General features: G+C 39.5%; 1 protein-coding gene across 2 annotated transcripts in view; it reads right to left on the reverse strand.

Moving 5' to 3' along the window:
* Positions 1-20,524, reverse strand: part of MLPH (melanophilin) — an 872,816-nt gene that overhangs the window by 142,180 nt on the left and 710,112 nt on the right. For both annotated transcript variants that reach the window (XM_044060732.1, XM_044060731.1), the window contains one exon: positions 3,504-3,665. In XM_044060732.1, the coding sequence (XP_043916667.1) occupies positions 3,504-3,665 (162 nt within the window). The remainder of the gene's footprint in view (positions 1-3,503; positions 3,666-20,524) is intronic.

Genomic DNA, 20,524 nt, shown 5'->3' on the forward strand with positions numbered 1-20,524 from the left:
TTAACAGAGATAAAGGAAGAAAGAGAAGAGGAGGAGGGGGGATGGTAAGGTTGGAGTGGGGCAGGGACACGACCATGATTTGAGCATGTAATCTTTTAGCATTTTTTTTAACAGAAATTGGAAGTGGTGGCTGTTAGGTCTGGGGAAGTTTATTCCAGGTGATAGCAACTGAATGACTATACAGAAGTTTACCAATTTGTTTCATGTGCTTATATAATTCCAGGAGATGTTGGTCTACACTACAGAGGCAACATTTAGGAGTATATGGAGAGATTAGGGTGGAGAGAGCAGGGTAGCTGGAGGGATTAAATAGAATAGAGTGCGTCAGGTAGATTTGTGGAAGTAAGAGTTGCTTTTGAGCTTCTGGCCATAGAAGATTTTGTAGGTGCAGTGGTGGGAGTGGTAAGGAGGATTTGCAGCAAATCTAACAATTTTATTGTAGGTGGATTCAAGTTTGGCCATGAGGTTGGTTTGTAGATTAGTGAGTATAGGTCCAGCATAACAGAGAGTAGGGATTAGAAAAGCTTGCTCCAGAGAACATTTTTAAGTGTTTAGTTGGCTATTTTTTGTTCCTATATAATAGGGCTAGTTTTTGGTGAGTTTTTTATGGCCTGTAGAATATGGATATCAAACTTAAGTTGGTCGTCAATAACAACACCAAGGAGTTTAGTATGCGTTTTGACTGAGACAATAATATTGTTTAGAGATACGACTGAGAAGGCATTTTCACAATGTTATAGAGATTTAGGGAGTAAGAGAAGACGTTTTTTTTTTTTTAAGATTAAGTAAGAGTTCATTGCTAGTTAGCCATTTTTCAACAAACAGAAGCGAGTCTTGGGTAAGGGATAGAAGGTGGGGAAGATTATCAGAACAAGACATTATAGTGGAATCATCGGCATACTGGATAAGAGAGGAGTAGGGGAAAGCTGTGTGAAGATTATTTGTAACGATATTAAAGAGGAAGGGCACTAGTACTGACCCTTGGGGTATGCCAGTATGAACAGGAATGAAGGGAGAGGAGGCTGATAGCCATCGGACAGACTGGAGTCTATCAGAAAGGTAGCTGGTGAACCAGAGTATAGTAGACTGTGAAGGATTAAGGTTTTTAAGTTTAGACAGCAGCAGATTGTGAGAGACAGTGTCAAAACCTTTGGATAAATCAAGGAAGAAAGTCGAAGCTAATTTGTTTTCATCACAAGCTTTGGCAGTGGTCTGTGTGAAAGTAATGAGAACAGTGGGGGTGCAATGATGGGGACGAAAACCATATTGTGCAGGTGAGAGCAGATCTTCCTGCAAAAGGTGTTCAAGGATTTATTTATGCATACATTTTTCCATTATTTTGGAGAGGGGGATAGGATTGCAATGGGGTGATAGTTGGAGGGGTCAGTAAAGTTTCCTCCTTTGTGGAGAGGAATAACATAAAATTTCTTCCAAATTTTGGGCACATTGTTTTCAAGGATGGATTTATAGGTATGGAGACGTGGTAGGCAAGGGTGTTAGCAGCAATTTTTGAGAAATACATGGGATAAGCTGTCGGCAGAAGGAGAGCATGGTTTAAGTTTAGAGAAAAGTGATCAGATACATGCAGTGGAGGCAGTTTTCAGAGAGAAGGTGGAAGTGGGGGAGGTAGAAATGGGATTGGTAGAAGAAATATTTGCATTTTTATTTTTCATAAAATTTTTGATAGAGTCAATGAAGAAAGAGTTTAAGAGTAGCAGTGTCGAGGTCCAAGCTATTTGGACAGGGACTAGGTGTTGCAGGCTTACCTGGCTAGAGGAGCTTATTAATACTATTCTAATAAATCTGTGGTTGGAGTAAAGTTTATTTAATGGTTTAAAACAGTGCTGTCTTTTATCATTTTCAAAAAGTTTTTGATCCTGAGTTCTCTATAAGTTTGAAAATGGGTTGACAGATTATTTTTTTCCAGTTTTCCAGGCTCTGTCTCTTGGTAGCATAAGGTTACAAGTTGGTTGGGATAGCCAATGTGAGAAGTTAGATTTTAGTCTAATTTTTCTGATGGGGGCCAAAAAGTTTAAAGTATTAAGGAAGGTTGCATTGAATTTGGAGACAGCCTCATCAAGGGGAAGGTTGTATAAGAAGGACCAATTGATAGGGGAAAGTATATTGTTGAAGGTAGCAGAATTGAAGCTGGAGAGTTTGTGGCAGTCTTTAAAATGGTGGAGTCTGTGGAGCTGAGGAGAATGTCTATGGACGAGGGTGGGACGATGGTCACTTAGAGAATCAGGAAGAGTACAGGGATTGTGATAGAGGTTTGGGTTGAAAATGAGAATCCGATCAAGAATCATGCCAGTGTTGGTATGTATATTATATCGAGGGGGAGAAGAGATGAGTTGAGAGAAGCCACAGAGGTTAATGCAATTATGGGAAGAGGAAGAGCTTATCATAGTGCAGTCGATATTAAAATAAATAAATAGTGAAGTCGATATTAAAATTACCCAAGATAATGGTCTTATAGGGGATGTTATCAGTGATCCAGGACAGAAATTGCTCAAGGATAGGAATGTTATTTCCAGGGTTGATATAGATGGCAGCAATAGTGAGATTTTTGAGCTTGTTACGTTTACAATTAGCTATAAGAATTTCAGCAGGGTGAACATTAGGAGGGGCTGTGGGAAGAGGATAAAGTGTGAGTTAATCTGATATATAATGGATACACACACACACACACACACACACACACACACACACACACACACACACACACACACACACACACACACACACACAAAGTCTGCTCAGTAAGGACTGGACAATTGAACTCAGCTTTCAGAAATTTTATTTTACAACTGTCAAAGTTTGTTCACTTCAGAGAAAAGGATGCAAGGGGTTACCTGTTTCATTGGAGTAAGGAGTAAAATCTTCACAGAAAATACAGTTTGTGAAAATTTAATCTGATTATTGGCATTGAATGGCTGCACTATATTAAGTCAAAAAATGACAGCACAAGTAAAGATTGCATTACTTTATTACAGCAGCACAAGTAAATAGCGCATTACTTTATTACAAAATACTGCAAGTGTAAAACAAATGGCAAATTGTGCTACCATCCATTTGGCTGTGACCTATGTTACTACATGTGTACACATATCAATCAACTGTCCAGGTTTTTGTCTCATATTTTTGGTCTGTTCATAAAATTTGTGGTTTACTGGCAAATTGCTGAGGATTGAGGTCAACAAATAATGATATACATTTGAGTTTCAGACTTCATATCTTTCAGAATATATATGTTAACACAATTCCTGTTATTCTAGCAACTTTCTAAGTTTGTAACAGCAATTTTTAAAATCTGTACCTCTTTTTGGTCCTTTGTAACCCCATTATTTTAGGATTTGTCTAGATTTTTAGTGCTAAGAGGTTGAGCGGTATGTGTGTACATGAGTACTGTGACCTGTCATCTTTTGTAGTCACCATGTCCAAGCCCAATGTTTAGAGTGAGATTATTGAAGTCTACAGATTACTATTCAGTGCGTAACATTTACCTCACTTTCAGCCTGCTGAACTTCAGCAACAGTTGAGGCCACCCTGCCTTCGAGATCAGACAGTTCGGAATCAGTGGTACCACTCTTCTGGCTCTTTGCACATTCTTCCAGGTCCCTCAGCCTTTTCTCTAGCCCATAAGCTTTGCTGCTTGTCATGTATACCTACAACAGAATCCCACAAAAACACATTTTAGAATTACAGTAAAGAAGCTCTTTGTAACTTAGGTCAAGCTTCTAATATCTGTTGGCACTGGTTCTTTTAATTTTAATTTGTGCAATAACTCTAGTGTACATCATTGCAGAGCTAAACATCATTATGTCCCCAAATGTAGAACTATGAATATGGAGTGAGTTGGCATTGTGGCACAGATAAACAAAGCACTAAGTGTGACCCAGATGACCTGCAATCAAGTAGCAACCAGGGTGGAGAGTGGCTATGAGTGGCCACTACTGACCCACCCCTCCAAGCTTGGCCCACTGCAATGCCAGCACCATCTAGCTAGACAGCTGCAAGTTATGGACAGTATGAGTTGAGGATATGCACTCAGCTCTGTCAAGCCCTGGCCACATAGCAGCCTTCATTGGAAGTATGCAGGCAAGTGCACACTAACAGGGGAAGGCCTAGCAAGCTCTCTCATCTGCAAGTACACATGCCAGGTGTTATGCAAAGCATTAGGGACATAAAATGGAAAAAGCCTAATAAATGCCTGGATGATGGCCACACCATTACCATCTCTCATCCTGGTGATATTGAATGAACATTCACAGTGGTGGTAAGACGGCTGGCAGTGACAGGAATAAGAAAACTATGAAACTGGATTTAACCTTTAAAAAAAAAGGCAAATTTGAAAGCGTCTCTGCAACTACGCCCCCAATTTAAGGATTGTGTTCTAATATCCTCCTAATTAGTTATTTCTAATCTGAGGTTATACCACTTCAGATAAAGGAAGTCTGTTTTCATAACTGTACATTTATTTAAGAATGAAATTAATTTAATGACATTTAGTGTTTTTTTTATGACAGGGTGAATCCAGACAATCTGTCCTTAGTTCTTAGGTACTCATTTCCTACAGTACATATTTATAGCCTCATAACTATATCACATGCCATTTATAGAACAATATTTATAGAGCATCAAACTCCACAGAAGCATTGCATTCACTTAATTTGGCATCTAGCATGTTCCACTGCAGTTTGATGCAGACACAGTATGATTATGCCAAGGAGCATTTTGAACCAAGTTGTGGTGCATCAATGTAACAAGACTAATGTGACTTAAGATGATTTTGAAGAAATACTTCATTCAAATATGCAGCCTTCATGTCACTCTAGGCTGCTACATACTCATCTAAGTCTCTCTTACTTGTTGCTGGGTACTTATTAAATAATATTACACATTCCCTTTGTGTTTTCTCCCAGACTGTACATAAAGCCACAGGAATTTTCGCCCTTATCACTACAACCAATCAAGCGCCTGTGTTGTGCAATGAGTATATTGAAAGGTCAAACTCTGTTACTTGGTTGGCTCTCTTTTGCTTGGATGAGCACCAGTATCAGCACCTGAAATGTGTACCCATGATGCTAACTTCACTAGCACATACAGCTTCAAGTACCCTTTATGAACTGGTTTTGATATACCTCAATATTGTAGTTAAGGTACATGCATCTGCATCTGTTACCTTATTTACGGGTTGTGAAATAATATTGATGTTCCTAACACATTTATCTTTGAGTGGATTTATTATTCTAAACCCTTTTTATTACTAGCATCATCAAGTTGGGAATAGTCCATTTACAATGAAGAACCACAGACAAAAGCTCACATCCTAAAAGTTCAGTGCAACAATACAAGTCGTTTTGTCTGTGTCTTCCTCTTAAATTGTTTGGTATAGGTTTAACAAACCTGAGAGAAGTAAAGGAAATCTTTATGTGGACTGAAGATAAGTACAGGACAGGTTGCTATGCAAAGACAGTGAGCTCATGTCTATAAATGTTGCCTTATTACCTTTTGCAATTGCTAAATTGCCATAAAAATCAGAAGTAGAGTTATCATCATATAGTATTTGAGGTACAACCAGCTAGGTATTAGCATATGAGTTACAACCAGCTAGGTATTAATGTTTTTTCTTATGCTATCTGTGTGTTCAAAGCATTTACCTTACACTTTGTGCAAGTGTATATGTGTTTCTACAATACATTTTTTAAACCGTGTAATTTTTTAGTAAAACCATCATTATTTAATTTCAAAATCTTTTGGATGTCTCCTTGTTGATGTATATAAGGGTATCGGCACAAAATTAGTGAATTACTACTGTTAGCATCTGATGTTTGAATATAAAGACTGCTTAGCTATAGGCACAGTAAGTTAATAGCACTGTTGACTCATTATGAAGAAGGTACAATAATTTTGATCTTGGTATACCTAACTGGTCTGGCTGATGACAGCATGTTACTGTAAAAGTAGGAAGGGACGGTGCCACTGAAAGGGAAGTTTTACCAACTGTGAAAAACAATATGTGTTTTAGCCAAGATACAGCTGCTGTTGGTAACACAGAACTGAAAGACGTTGGGCTGAGTGTGAGCTGGGAGAATTCCTGTGAAACCAGTGTTCATAACTCTTCTCTGAAGTAGTATAGCATGAAATTTATTTGGGTGGTGTCAGTCATAGTCCAAGGCAGCTGTGCTCATTTGCCAGGTACTCTTCAAGCCAAACTTCTTGTATATAGTTTCTTGTCAGTGGTATTGTTTGCAGGGCTCTTACTGACAAAGGGCATAAAAATACAAACAAAATAACGTTACACTCACCTAACAAAGCAAACTCTACAATCCATTATGTTTTTGCTAATGCGTTGTTTTTAACTAGCTAATTCTTGTGTTTAGTTAAGTAATGATAGTTACCAGATTTTCTACACATTCTCTTTCTCTTTTTTGGTGTTTGTTGTATATTGAATATGGTGCATATTGCTTCTTGTCACTGTTTAACATGACAGATACTTCAAATAATGCATTTAATGTTAAACGTTCTGTGAATTTAACGTTATTTTCACTGAAAGGAATGTACTGACCTTTGTATCTTCTGTGACACCCCACCACTGGACCAGTAATCAAGGACCCTCAATCCTCACCACTGACACCAGTGGGGACATACACTGGGAGAATGACAAATACACACACAGTATTTCCAAATGCAGCTCTCCACATTAAGTGCAATTTCCCTTAAGAGCACACAGAGACCACAGTCAGTCTGGGACTGGTTTCTCACTCTTTCTCCAAATTCCCAGTAAGACTCCCCACTGGCAAAGGTATAGAGTTGAGATCTCAGCTGAGTAAGCCAAGACTTCCAGCACCCTCTAGCCAAACAATGCTTCATGTCCCTATCCAAGTAGCTGACACACACACTGTTTGAGGTTTGATTTACACACACACACACACACACACACACACACACACACACACACACACACACACACACCTGGGAAAGGCCGGCACAGGTTTACTAGATAAGCCCCCTTCTGCTCAGACTATAAGGTAGTTATTACTAACACTGGTCACTCCTTATCAGCTACTTTAGAGATCTTAACAAAGAGTTCCCAATCTTATTGTGTAATATTAATATTAACACAAATGGTAGTTTGACCAAGAGCAAGGCGGTTAGGAGTGGCCCACACAGTGTCACCAAATAAATATGCAAGTACTATCAAAACTTAAAGATCTCTACACAGATCAGCCACAATGAAAAGTTTAAATATAGTTAATAATAAATAATAAAAGAGCAAGACAATTATAGCTATATATTTAAAGTGACAGAGTTCAAAACCACAGGAAATATTTAAAACACATTGCAGGACAGTCTCAAATAAAGTAAGAAAAATATCTAAGCTAAGCTTCACTGTATTCCTGACTGAATCTAACATAATTACTATTCCCAAGTAACTTAACTATTAGAGTAAGGCAGATGTGGTGACTGGATCTTTTAGTTGTTGTCAAGTCCAAGACAGAATGCAGAATGTTCAGTCTCACTAAGAGACTTCTCAAAATAATATCTAAAATATTACTGCTGGGATGGCTTGCAGAATGACATCATTTCTTAACATCTGACTTCCAGTTCCCAAGCCAAAACAACCATTGATGAAGCTAGCAATATTTAGCATCTACCTGTAAAAATAAACAGACAAGGGCTTCTCTTCAGATCTCTGGCAGATGTTGGAAGTCATAAAACAATTGCATTCCTTCATGCTTTCAAGACTGGTAATTACTTCACACTAAAGACAATACAGAAGTTTCCCAGTTTCCTAGTACATTGTGTCTCTTGCTGCCTTGAAAACTGAAAGATACCATCTTTTATGGCCTAGGCCCTAGCCATAAAGTAATTTAATTTCAGTTGTTTTTCTAAAATTTACTAGACTGAGGTTAACCTGTATCCCAGTTTTCACTGTTAAAATATATACATTTAAACAGTTATAATAGTGCATGTGCATTTCTGTTCTTTTCCAGTATGGCAAACTGTGGTTCTATTTTAAACACAAGCATTTTGCAAATACCTTTTCAACACACACTTATGTACAAGTAGTTTGATATGCATATGATATACAGTTCCAATACATTTGTAACATAACCATCTTCTACAAATCATTTTGATATTCATGAATGACATATAATTATTTACAAAATTCCAACTAGCTGGGCTGGCAGTATCTCCTTTCATCACACTTCTTTCTCCCTCTGAAGACCCAAGGTAGTTTTTTCAAGTTACTCTTGAGAAATGTTGCTTGAGAGAAATAAGCTTATCTGGGAATACATTACCCCATTACCTGTCTTGAGATTCTAACTGGCTTGGCATTGCTGACTCCAGTACAGTGCTGCACTGTCCTATCATATGCCTGACACCTCAGGCTCCACCATAGAAATTTAGGATTTTGCTGGCTGGCTTGCTGTAGCCATAGATCCCCCTCAGACTCCAACTGGCTTCTACTGCAAATACTTAGCACCAGGGCCTCCCTGTCACAGTAAGGTTTCATCATGTTGACATGGTACAGTTTGTCTCCCTGCTTCCTGCCTAGGAGTTCTACCATGTAGTTAACATCACTGACCATCTTTACTACTTTGAAATGTCCCTCCCGCCCAAGCTGCCTGCAGCTTATGGTGTCTGACATGAATGAGAACCATAACCTGCTGCCCCTCAGCATACTCTCTAGCTCGAGCATTCCTGTCATACCAGACATTTTGTTGGGCTTCTTCCAGGTTCTCCTGGGCCAAGCCAATGAGTTCCTGAACCTTGTCCTGCGGTTTAGGACATATGCCACAACAGACTCCTTGTGGGATTCACACTCACCCTCCCACTTATCGTGAATCAAATCTAGAGCTCCCTTCACCCTATGCCCATACAGCAACTCAGAGGGTGAAAAACCTGTGGATTACTGGGGTACCTGTCTGTAAGCAAACAACAGAGTTTAACCTCTCCACCAGACCATTAGTCCAAGGATAGTAGGGTGTGGTCTTTAGGTGCTTCACCCCACAGTGCTTCCACAGACAAGCCAGCAGGCCTGATATGAAATTGGCACCTCTGTCAGTCAGTATTTCTTTTGGGAAACACATCCTACTGAAAATCTCTAACAAAGCATTTGCCACCTTTTCTGCCTTAATGGAGGACAGAGCCACCGCCTCAGGGTATCTGGTAGCATAATCTACTACTACTACTATGGTATACTTCTTCCCTGTGGAACATGGAGTACTCAGAGGCCCTACAATATCCATAGCTACCCTCTGAAACAGTCCTCAATCACAAACAAAGGCACCAAAGGAGCTTTCACCTTGTCCCCTGCCTTGCCTACCTTTTGGCACTGCTTGCAGGTTCTGTAGTACCCTGTTACATCCCTAGAAATCCCAGGCCAATAAAAGTTCTGCATAACACGTCTCTTGGTACACTTTATGCCCATATGACCTGCAAAGGGAATTTCATGGGCTATGGCTAGAAGTGCCAGACAGTTGGCTTTGGGCACTACCAACTGCTATATTACCTCACCTTCTAGCCCTCCCTCAGGGGTCCACTCTCTATACAGTAACCCTTTGTCCCAGTATACAGATTCTCATTGAGAATCAGGCATCTCCCTGACTACCTCCCTCAAGCCTTGTAATGTAGTGTCTGAGAGCTGAGCATGTCTTGACTCTCTCTTTGTAACCCTTCCCAGCTGCCCTTCCACCGGAAGTCTGGTATCCTCTGACAGGTTAAATACTATCAAGGTTTTTTAACCTCTTTGAAAGATATTTCAGATTGGCTATCAGAAAGACCTAAGATATCATACAAAATGGTCAGAAGTTTAAAAATTTCTTAGTTAAGGGGGAATTTGTTATGCCACCTGTAAATTTAAATATAACCCGAATGGAATATGGTACTAAGCCTTGTGGCAAGTGCAAAGCTCGCAATTATATAATGCCCAGTTCTGATAGAATCAGTGGGTTAAAATTTATAGTTGAGCCAATTTAAATGCGATACTGAGGGCATTATTTATGCCCGCAAATGCCCTTGTAACAAATTTTACATTGGAGAAATGAAGAGGCCATTTAAAGTAAGGTTGTTGGAACATATCCATGATACAGAAAACAATAGAGGGCAAAGTTCAGTGGCAGAAGATTTTTGTAAAATACATGGAGGTAAGTCTGTGAGTTTAAGGGGAACTATTTTAGAAAAAATGGTTAATAGGCACGGTGAAGCAAAAAATTTAAAGGATAAGCTTTTATATAAAGAATCTGTATATATTTTAAAATTTGATACTTTAGCTCCTAAAGGAATAAATATGGAGTGTAATTGGCATGTTTTTATTATTTGATTGTCTTGGTGTTATTACTAATTAATCATGTAACTAAGTAATCATTAAGTCCAGGCCAACACAAAGGGACTCTGGCTGACAAAGTTTGCAGATGATTGCAAGTTGGGAGCTATTATTAACTCCCCAAGTGATGATGACATCCTACAGAAAGGCCTCACTGAGACCAACGACTGGTGCCAGAACCATGGCCTTAAGCTCAATGCCAAAAAATGTGTCATCATCCCCTTTGGGAAAAAAACAGTTCCCATGAATTACCACATCGATGGTAGTCCACTGAACACAGAAGGCATTATAAGACATCTGGGAACACAGGTTGACAGCAACCTCTCTTTTGACCACCACATTGCCACTGTGGTCAGAAAGTCCTTCTATGTGGCACATCTCATTACTAAGGGTTTTGCATCCAGAAAGAAAGACATCATTGTCTCCCTCTACTCTTCCCTCAACTGGTGAGGCCACAAGAGTACCTCACAAAGAGGATCTTAGGCCTTAAACAATTATCCTATATGGACAGACTAAAAAACTCCAGCTATTCTTTGTCTCATATCGCCTACTTAGAGGCAATCTCTACTTGACTTACAAAGCCATGTCTGACCCAATTCTGTTAGAAATGCTACAACTTAAGAAATCCCAATCCCACTGCAACACACACTTCAGAGACCTCAACCTCATTACCACAATCAACAGAACATGCTGGAGTGACAGGTTCATAACCCAAAGACTGCCCATGCTGTGCAATAGACTTCCCTTACATGTCAAGCAGAGCACCTCACTGGCCCTCTTCAAGAGAAATCTTGATGAGTGGATGGGAAATAGAAAATTCACCCCAGGGATCACTCCAGTGGCTTTACTCAACAGAGGCACTAGGAACTAAGGTCGGGTGGCACAATGCCAGGGTAATCCTATGGGCTAGGCTTGTAAAGGCTCCAGGGCCATTAGCCTAGTACACACCTATGAATCTATGAACCTATGTGTTAACTGTATTCAGTATATATTAGGCAGGTGTTTTTAGAGGCATTATACTCCTTGAAGGTATTTGTGCCGAGATGTCAGAGTTATTAAACTGTTTTTGGTCACTGGCTTTGTGGTTTTCTATATCCTCAAACACATCTACCTGCTTCCTTTTCCACTCTCCCAGTCAAGGTTAACCCTAGCCAAAGGTATTTGGAATGGGGTCCCTCCTAAAGCTCTGACTGCAGTAGACAGCCCAAGCAAGTGGTATTCCTCTTTAACCATTGCAGGCTTCACAATTTTTAGTTCAGAATCTGTCTCTCTCTTAGCAATAGCCTGATCCCATCTACTAAGATAGGATATAAACTCTTGTGGTAGTTTGGTACCCTTGTTGTCTCCAGACAACTTACTGCTGGCATTCTGTCATTCCCACTTGCATGTCTCCCCCACCTTTTGTTTCCCACCTTGCCTCCATGGACATCTATATGCTACATGGCCCCACTGGTTACATTTAAAACATTTAACCCTTGATCCTGGCCGCGTACCTGAACTAGTGGCTTCCCGTGTTATTGGCAGACTATGTTGGGTGGTTTAGGCTGCTGACCAAAGGTTCCCGTAGACCCATGTGCAGCACTGAGTATCCCTTTCTTGTGCAGTGATGCCCTGCTTGCAGAGTATAGGTCTCCCTTTTTCCCCAACTCATCTGCAGTGTTAGATTCTCTATCTGCCAACCAGATTCTCATGTCCTCACTCAAAGTGCTAAGGGCTTGCTCCCTCACCAAAAGGTCTGCTAGCCGTTCAAAAGTAGTGACCTGGCACCCACTCACCCATCTATAAAAATAAGTGCTTAACTTAGCAATAGAGTCGCACACACTTTCATCTGCCTTGCGTCTATGCTCATGAAACTTTTCCTATAAGCTTCAGGTGTTAACTTAAAAACACTCTAATAAACAATTTTTAACAGTATTATAATTTTAGCAATCAGTATCAGACAATTTAGAAACAGCAGTTACAGCATTACCATGGAGTAAGGGGGTCGGGAACCTTACCCAGAGCCCTTGGTCAGCATTATACTGTTTACATACCCATTCAAACATATGAATAAAACTATCAAAATTATCATTCTGTGTAAATTGTGGAAGAAATTTACCAGCTTTTATTGCTTCTGGGATTCGGTTATTCCCTTCCCTATTACCTCCATGACCCAGACAAAGAGTCAGCATCTCCTTTTCATGCTGCAACTATAAAAATATTATTATTATTATTATTATTATAGGTGATTTTAACCTAAACTATGTAGGCCCCCTGAGAAATGACATTGCCAACTTCCTAGCCAATATCAGCCTTATGTAATTATTCAGTTATGCTTCCTGTCCAACTCGCCAAACCAACAACCATTCCCTCCTGGATCTGCAAATCACTAACACCTCTCCCAACATATCCAATATATCTGTTCTTCCACAACCCCATTCACTGATACTCCCTAATAACCTTCTAAATTATCTACCAGTCACCAAAACGGCTCTTACAAAACAGCTACCTTCAGACCAGAGCCAACGTAAATATAGAAAACCACCAAAAAAACACCTAGCATCTTTTGACTAGTTTCTTATTACCAACTTACAGAACCCCAACTCAGGGGCAACATCTCTTATGCATACCTTCCTTTAACTTAATGACATACTCTTCCCTCAAACTCAGTGCCTTTTCAAATACAGCAAAAATCCTTGGGTAACCACTAAACTGAAAGTCTTGCTCAAACTTAGGGACAATGCATAGTATTCTTGGAGACAAAACCCCTCACCAGAAAATCAAACTGCCTTTACCACTCTGTGTAACCTAGCTAAACAAGCCATACACAAGCACAGAACCAACTATTTCAAAAACAAATAACTTGCTCTGCTAGGCAAACCTAAACATTTCTGCCATGAAGTAAACCTTCTCAAAGGCTGAAAATTCACTGATCCCACCTCCCCTCCCCCAGCACCATCCAGACCTCTCAAGGCCTACTGTCAACCTCTGACTCTCTCAAAGAATTCAGACACCTCTCTAGTACCACAACCTCTACCTCTCCCTCAAATGACCTAGCTCCTCCCCATTTATTCATTCTTCTGTTGTAAGGAAATTTCTCAGAAAGACCTTGACTTTCTTCTAGAAGACATACTCCTGGATGCACCCCCGGTGCCGACAACCTAATCACTTTGTATATATCACTCTGCACATACATCCTTACCATTACCATATCTCTTCTACATATTTTAACTTCTGCTTAACTCAAAACACAATGACAGACATATAGAAAACTGCTCTTGTCAAGCCCCTTCCCAGTGTCAGACAAAAAAATGTCTCCCACTTCTGCCCTACCTCCATCACACTTGAGAAAATAACCTGAAAAACTACTCTACTACCAACTGTTTACTTATATCCAACAGTACCACCTCCTCGCTATTAAACAGCATGGATTCAGGGCTAGCTGGATTGCAATGATGGTCACTTACCAAAGTGGTTAGGAAGACCTTCTATATTGCCCACCTTATCATGAAGGGTTTCACATCTAGATCAAGAGAGGTCATTGTGCCCCTGTACTCTTCTCTTATCAGGCCAATGATTGAGTACAATGCCCCATTTGGGATGTATCTCACCCGACACCTGTAGCAGTTGGAAGGACCCCAAAAGTTCCTCACCAAGAGGATAAAGGGTCTTAAACATATGTCATATGCTGCCCGACTGAAAAAACTCCAGCTCTATTCAGTCGCATACCGCCTACTCAGAGGTGATCAGTGCCTGACGTACAAGGCCATGTCCAATCCAGAATTAATGGGCATGCTGCACCTCAGAAAATCCAAATCCATCAGAGCCACGAGAACAAGAGACTTAAACCTCAACACAGAAATAAATAGGACGTGCTGGAGGGACAGATTCATAACCCAGAGGCTGCCTACACTCTGGAACAGAATCCCAGTCCATGTTAGGCAGAGCCCCTCACTGACTCTATTCAAGAGAAATCTTGACGAGTGGATGGGAGATCGTAGGTTTACCCCGGGGGTCATCTCTGTGTCACTACTAGACAGAGGCACAGTAAACTAAACCCTAAAAGGGCTTAGTATACTCATCCTAAGGGGTGGTGAAAGCCACACACACTCTGGCTAGGCTTATAAATGCCCTAGGGCAGATAGCCTAGTACAAACCTATGAACTTATAGATGAGACCCTTCTCAACATGGATAAAGGAACCTTTTCAGGAACTCTCTTCACTGACCATAGCAAACCTTTTGATCTTATTGACCACTTACTGATACGTCATTCTCTCCAAGAAATAAGAGTTAGCCCCCACACTATCTCCTGGTTCCAACATTTCTTAACAAGCAGATATTCCAGAGTCAAAATAGGCTTGGCTCACCACTATCACATTCAGTACCACTTACCAAAGGAGTGCCCCAGGGATCCAGATTCACCCCCACTGTTTTCAATTTTTATTAACAAGCTACCTTTGTACCTACCTAACCTTCCTAGCACTTGTTCTGAAGATAACAAAGTTATCCTTCAATCCAGTCCCCCACATTCAACTATACAAATCCAACTACAGTCTGACCTCCACTCCCTTCATTCTTGGCTAAACAATGATAAGTTACTCCTATATCACTCCAAAACAAAGTGTGTGATATTTGCAACATCGCAAAAGCTGAAAAAAACTCCTAAAAATCTCAATATCGCAGATCTAAATGTTTCCCAAATAGAAACAACTAGGTCCATTGGTTTATGGCTAGACCAGTCACTTAGCTTTACATTGAAAACATGAGGAAAAATATCAGTGCACTTTTATTCCGATCCTGGAAAATCTTTCCCTTTTTCTCCAGCTGCAATAGACAAAGGAGTACTCCTTTCTCAGCTTGAATATGGGCTCCATTTTATAGCCACAGCCTGTAAAAATAATCCATTGAAAACAAAATCTACTGATTCACTTCCAAGTCTCCCATCAGAAACACCACTGCATCTCTCTTTCCAAAGCCAAATGGCTACCAGTCTCCTACAGAGCTGAACTACTCCTAGGGTCTCTTGTTTTCAAACTACTTCAACCAAGTGCCTTCCCACCTCTTTCAGCCAAACTCCATAATAAACCCACCACCCACAACCTTTGCAGCCTCTCCCAATTAACTCCCTCATTCCAAACACCCCAAACCAAACTGCATTGTATTGACTATTCTTTCTCCAATATTGTACTCAAACTCTGGCAATCCCTCCCCATTCACATAAAAAGTATCTTTCCCCATTTTCATAGCATAAATCAAAATGCACCTCTATTAAAAACCTGACAAAGTGCTTTTCCACTAAACACATTACTTAATTCCTACCTCACCTACATCACTTCTATTTCAATCCTCTGTTCTCACTTGCTGCTTCCCTCTCATATTTGCTACTAAATCTAATTTAAATTTGTTTTCCTATTCTGTATAATACTTACATATTATTTCAATTGATTATGGTATTCTCTACCTTCTATGATAACTCATTTTTTGTGAATTTGTTGTTTTATTTACTTTTGTATTTTTGTGAATTCCTTCTATTGGGCTGTGCCTGCCAGTGGTCTATTGTGCTCAGTGTACTAATCCAATAAACAAACTAAATGGAAACATTTACAATAATTAACCTGACAGACCAACAATCAGAAGAGTAACAGTTAACAGATTATAGTGCAGAGAAGTCAGTGGGGAATATAGTGACTAATGGTGTCAATGCCTTGTACAAGTCCATGAATAATGCACAGTCATATTACCTCTTGTGAATCTGTAACTCCATCACTGTGCAAATGGCTTTATCAATCCCATACCATGGCCAAAAACTATGTTATATGTCAACAGGAAAAGAAGATAAGTAATTGCTTGTGGACAGTGTTTTCTAAAATTTTTAAATATCACCCTCTCCGAAAACCAGCACTACCTAGGATTCTACCACCCAAAATCCCAGACTAACGACCCATCTATACCAAATAATATTAATTTCTTCACCATTTCCCTCATATCTTTTTATTTTATTTATTTATTTATTTAACATTTGTTGACCGGGCTAGTCTAACTGGATTTCTAACTGGATGTCCATTTTCAGTAGAGGCCCGGGGAGAAAAGCTCCAAAAGAACAGACAATTTAAAACAAATCAAAGGACAAGAAGAAATACACAATAGTTTACAAATGTTAACAATACAGCTAAAATAAAAGGAAAACCTCATTCCTTTAAATCTATAAAAAAAATATTTTTTTTTTTTTTTTTTAAGAGAGTGCAAGGAAATAGGGAGGAGAGTAGTAGTGGAACAAAAAGACAAAAGGAAAGAGGAGAGAGAAATACAGAGAGGTTTGGTAAAAGTAAGGTAAGAAGGAGAAGTAAAATCTAATATGAGAAGCAAGGAGAAGGTAGTTCAAAGTAACATGCTAAGTGGCCTAAGGAATGAGAAGAGAGTAGGGAGGATAAGCATAGGAAGAGGGAATGTAGTGTTGTAAAGGAGGAGAGATTTTAGTCAGGGCTGCTGCATGGACAGCATGCAACAACAACATGCATCTTAATCCTCCACCCATAACTACCAACCTATTAGATCCAGTATATCATTAACATAAACTACCAACCTATTAGATCCAGTATATCATTAACATAAACTAACAACCTATTAGATCCAGTATATCATTAACATAAACTTATAAATAAGATAATGAAACTCATAGTTAGCCTACATTACAAACTCACAATGGATGGAGACATCCACTCAAACTCTGGCCCATCTGCATCCAATGACTCTAGTTCCCATCTAACATAACACCGATTAATAGGCCCCCAAACTCTTTCCTGGCCTGCCATCTAAACATCAGAAGCATAAATAATAAGACCCATAACCTGCACACACTCTTAACAGTTTACTCCCCTGATACATTTTGTCTTACAGAAACCAGGCTAAAACTGGTAACAAAGGACAATGAAGTACTACCACCAGGGTACAGCATAATTAGATTAAACCATACTACTTGGAAGGGTGGGGGGTAGCTATACTTTATAAATTTACACTAAATGTGTACTTATACTCCTTAAAACAACCCCAGGTTAATAATGCCAAAATCATCTCTACCAAACTACATATTAACAAAAATAAATGTATAAACATCGTCTGCATCTACATTCCCCCAGGTAATAACACAAACACCCTTGAGGATACCCTCAACTGGTTATCCAATCATTACCCCCAAGAAACCATTGTGCTTGGAGATTTCAACATTGACTGGAACACCTGTTCCTCTGAATCTCCTACAACCCATATAAACCTACATGGAGTTACACAAACCATATCATCCCCCACCAGAATAGGCAAACCCAATAACAAAGAAAGTATCCTGGATTGGATACTTATCAACAACCACCCCCAGATGTACAAGTCAGGGACCCTCACTGACGACCTAAGTGATCACTTTCTAACCTATATAATTAAGCACAAAGCAGATGACTCCCATCAACCCACATATAAAACCATCAGAAACAATAAAAACTTCAACCTCAGTAATTTCCAGAATGAACTTAAAGCCTGTAATTGGTCTGTCCTAAAACAACTCTCCCTGGATGATGCGGTAGCATCCTTTAATACTTTAATACCAAACGCCTTGCCATCCTTGATTCCCATGCTCCTGCTCGCTCCGTTAGAACCAAAACAAAACTGCTCTGTGGCTTTCAAAGGACACCAAGTCGAAAATCATACTTAGAAAGAAATAAGGCTTAGGATACTTGGCAGGCCACAAAGGCCCCACCTGATTATCTTAGATACCGTCAGCTAAGGAATGACACAAAAACATTTTTTTCTACTAGATAAGAATAACTTCTACTGCCATCTTCAACAGAAACATCAAAACAAACCTCCAACATTTTAGGCAGAAATAAATAAGCTTCATCACTCAGGTCATACCTCCACTCCAACCCCCTCAGCTGCCAACCACAAATCCCCAAAGAAAATTGCAAATACCTTAAATAGTTTCTTCAAAGAAACCATACAGTCTTTAACTAGCCAACTACCTCCCAGCCATTCTAACTCAATATATACCCAGTACCTAACTATCCTTCAGCTTTCAGCCTGTATCCATATCATTTATTAGAGCCCTAATTAAGAAATTAAAACCAACCACCCTAGCTGCTGATCTCCTCCCTACAGAGTATCTGCAAAAAGCTGCTGATGCTGTAACATACCCCATTTCCATCTTAATCAACAGAGCCATATCTGAAGCTACCATCCCCTCCATCTGGAAGATATCTCATGTTATACCTCTCCATAAAGGAGGTAGCACCATTGAACTGTCAAAACTTCAGACCCATAGCTGTTCTGTCACCACTGGCAAAAATTATGGAGAAGTGTGTCCACAAACGACTAATGCTCTATCTTACACAGAATAAGCTGTTAGCTAACTCTCAGCACAGCTTTAGGCCTTACCATAGCACCACCTCAGCCCTCCTATCTTTCTCTAATGTCATAAACTATAACCGTAACAATAACGAATTATCCTCAGCCCTCTTTCTTGATCTGTCCAAGGCCTTCAATATGTTTAACCACCAATTACTCATTCATGCCCTGAAGGCAATTTCCCTAAATAGCTACTCCCTCCAATGGTTCCAGTCTTACGTGTGTGGTAGACAATAGGCTGTCTTATGGCAGGAGACACTATCAACCGACCTCCCTATCACCCTAGGTGTTCCCCAGGGCTCCATATTTGGTGCCCTTCTTTTCTCTATATTTATTAATGACCTTCACACAGTCATCTCAAATGCTGCTTGCATTCAATATGCAGACGACTCCACCTTAATTTGCTCATCAACCTCACCAACAAATCTAATGGCATTAACCCAGAATACCTTCAACACAGTTGAAAAGTGTGAACTGTCAACTGATCCTAAACCCTAACAAAGCAAAGCTGCTTCATTTTACCCCTACCTGTAGGTCCTCCTCACTATCCTTTACCATAAAATCTAATAATGGCACCATTATCTCCCCAGATGCCAAAACCAAACTCTTAGCCATTATACTTGACAGCAACCTCAAATTTGACATCCATGTCAATCAAACAATTAAAACCATTAATAAAAAACTTGGCTTCCTATATAGGATTAAAACTTTCCTTACTCCACATGCCAGGACTACTACTGCCTGCTCCCACCTACTCTCGACTTTCTCTATGTCTCCCTTTTAATCACCAACCTGAACAAATCTGCTCTTAACAAACTCTACAGCTGTTATAACCACATTGCTAGATTTGCAATTGGCACTGCTTAGAGGACGCACCACTATCATAACCTAAATCTCCTAGGGTGGCTAGAATTGCCCAGCCTACTTCAGGACAACCAGCTAATAGTGGTCCACAAAGTTCTCTACCATCCTGATAATACGCCTGCACTTAAAATCATCATTGACCCTATAACAACCTGAGACCACTTCGCTCATCTAATAGACAGCTAGTTCAAACATACAAAACCATCAGCTCAGCTGGGGATTCTCTGTTTGTCACCTCTGTCAGCAAAACTTGGAACTCGCTTCCTGTAGATCTTAGCCTAGAACCCTCCCTAACTAAAAAAAAAACTCATGTAATATTTCAAAACACACTGGTTATGTCCGTGTTCTAATAATGACTAGATCCTCTACTAGAATTTGAATGCTATGACTTTATATACAGACACATTTAGTTATTTAGACATAATCAGTATACACACAAATTACAAGAGACATGTTTTTACAGTGGCATGCGGTACAAACAGTTATATGCTATGTTATCATGATTGATATTTTGAATAAGTGATTATATTATCTGTATTTATCAGATAATGTAAACTGTGTGCAACATGTAATTTTTTGTGACTTTGCTGTATGTTTTTGCCTTGGAGCTTTTCTCCCTGGGCCTCTGCTGAAAATGGACATGTATCCAGTCAGACTATCCCAGTCAATAAACGTAAAATAAAAATAATGAGCTTCTGAGTGGTATAGGCCTAAAATTGTTAATTTTATGGCGGTTCCTCCTTACATTATTGTTTTTTCCCTCTATATTTGTTTCTTTTTATTTTAACTAGAAAAATGTATCTGAACCAAGCCATTTAACTTTGAGCTTAAAGGAGCGATTATGTATCTAAGCTTTTTTATAATAAAATAGTAAAACAAAAATAATTAAAATAAAACATGCAGAAAAAATAAAATATTAACACAAACACATTAAACATAGTAAAAAGCATGCAATT

Source organism: Protopterus annectens, chromosome 2.part0 (assembly GCF_019279795.1).
Source record: "Protopterus annectens isolate FY-2018-M chromosome 2.part0, PAN1.0, whole genome shotgun sequence".
Lineage (NCBI taxonomy): Eukaryota > Metazoa > Chordata > Ceratodontiformes > Protopteridae > Protopterus > Protopterus annectens.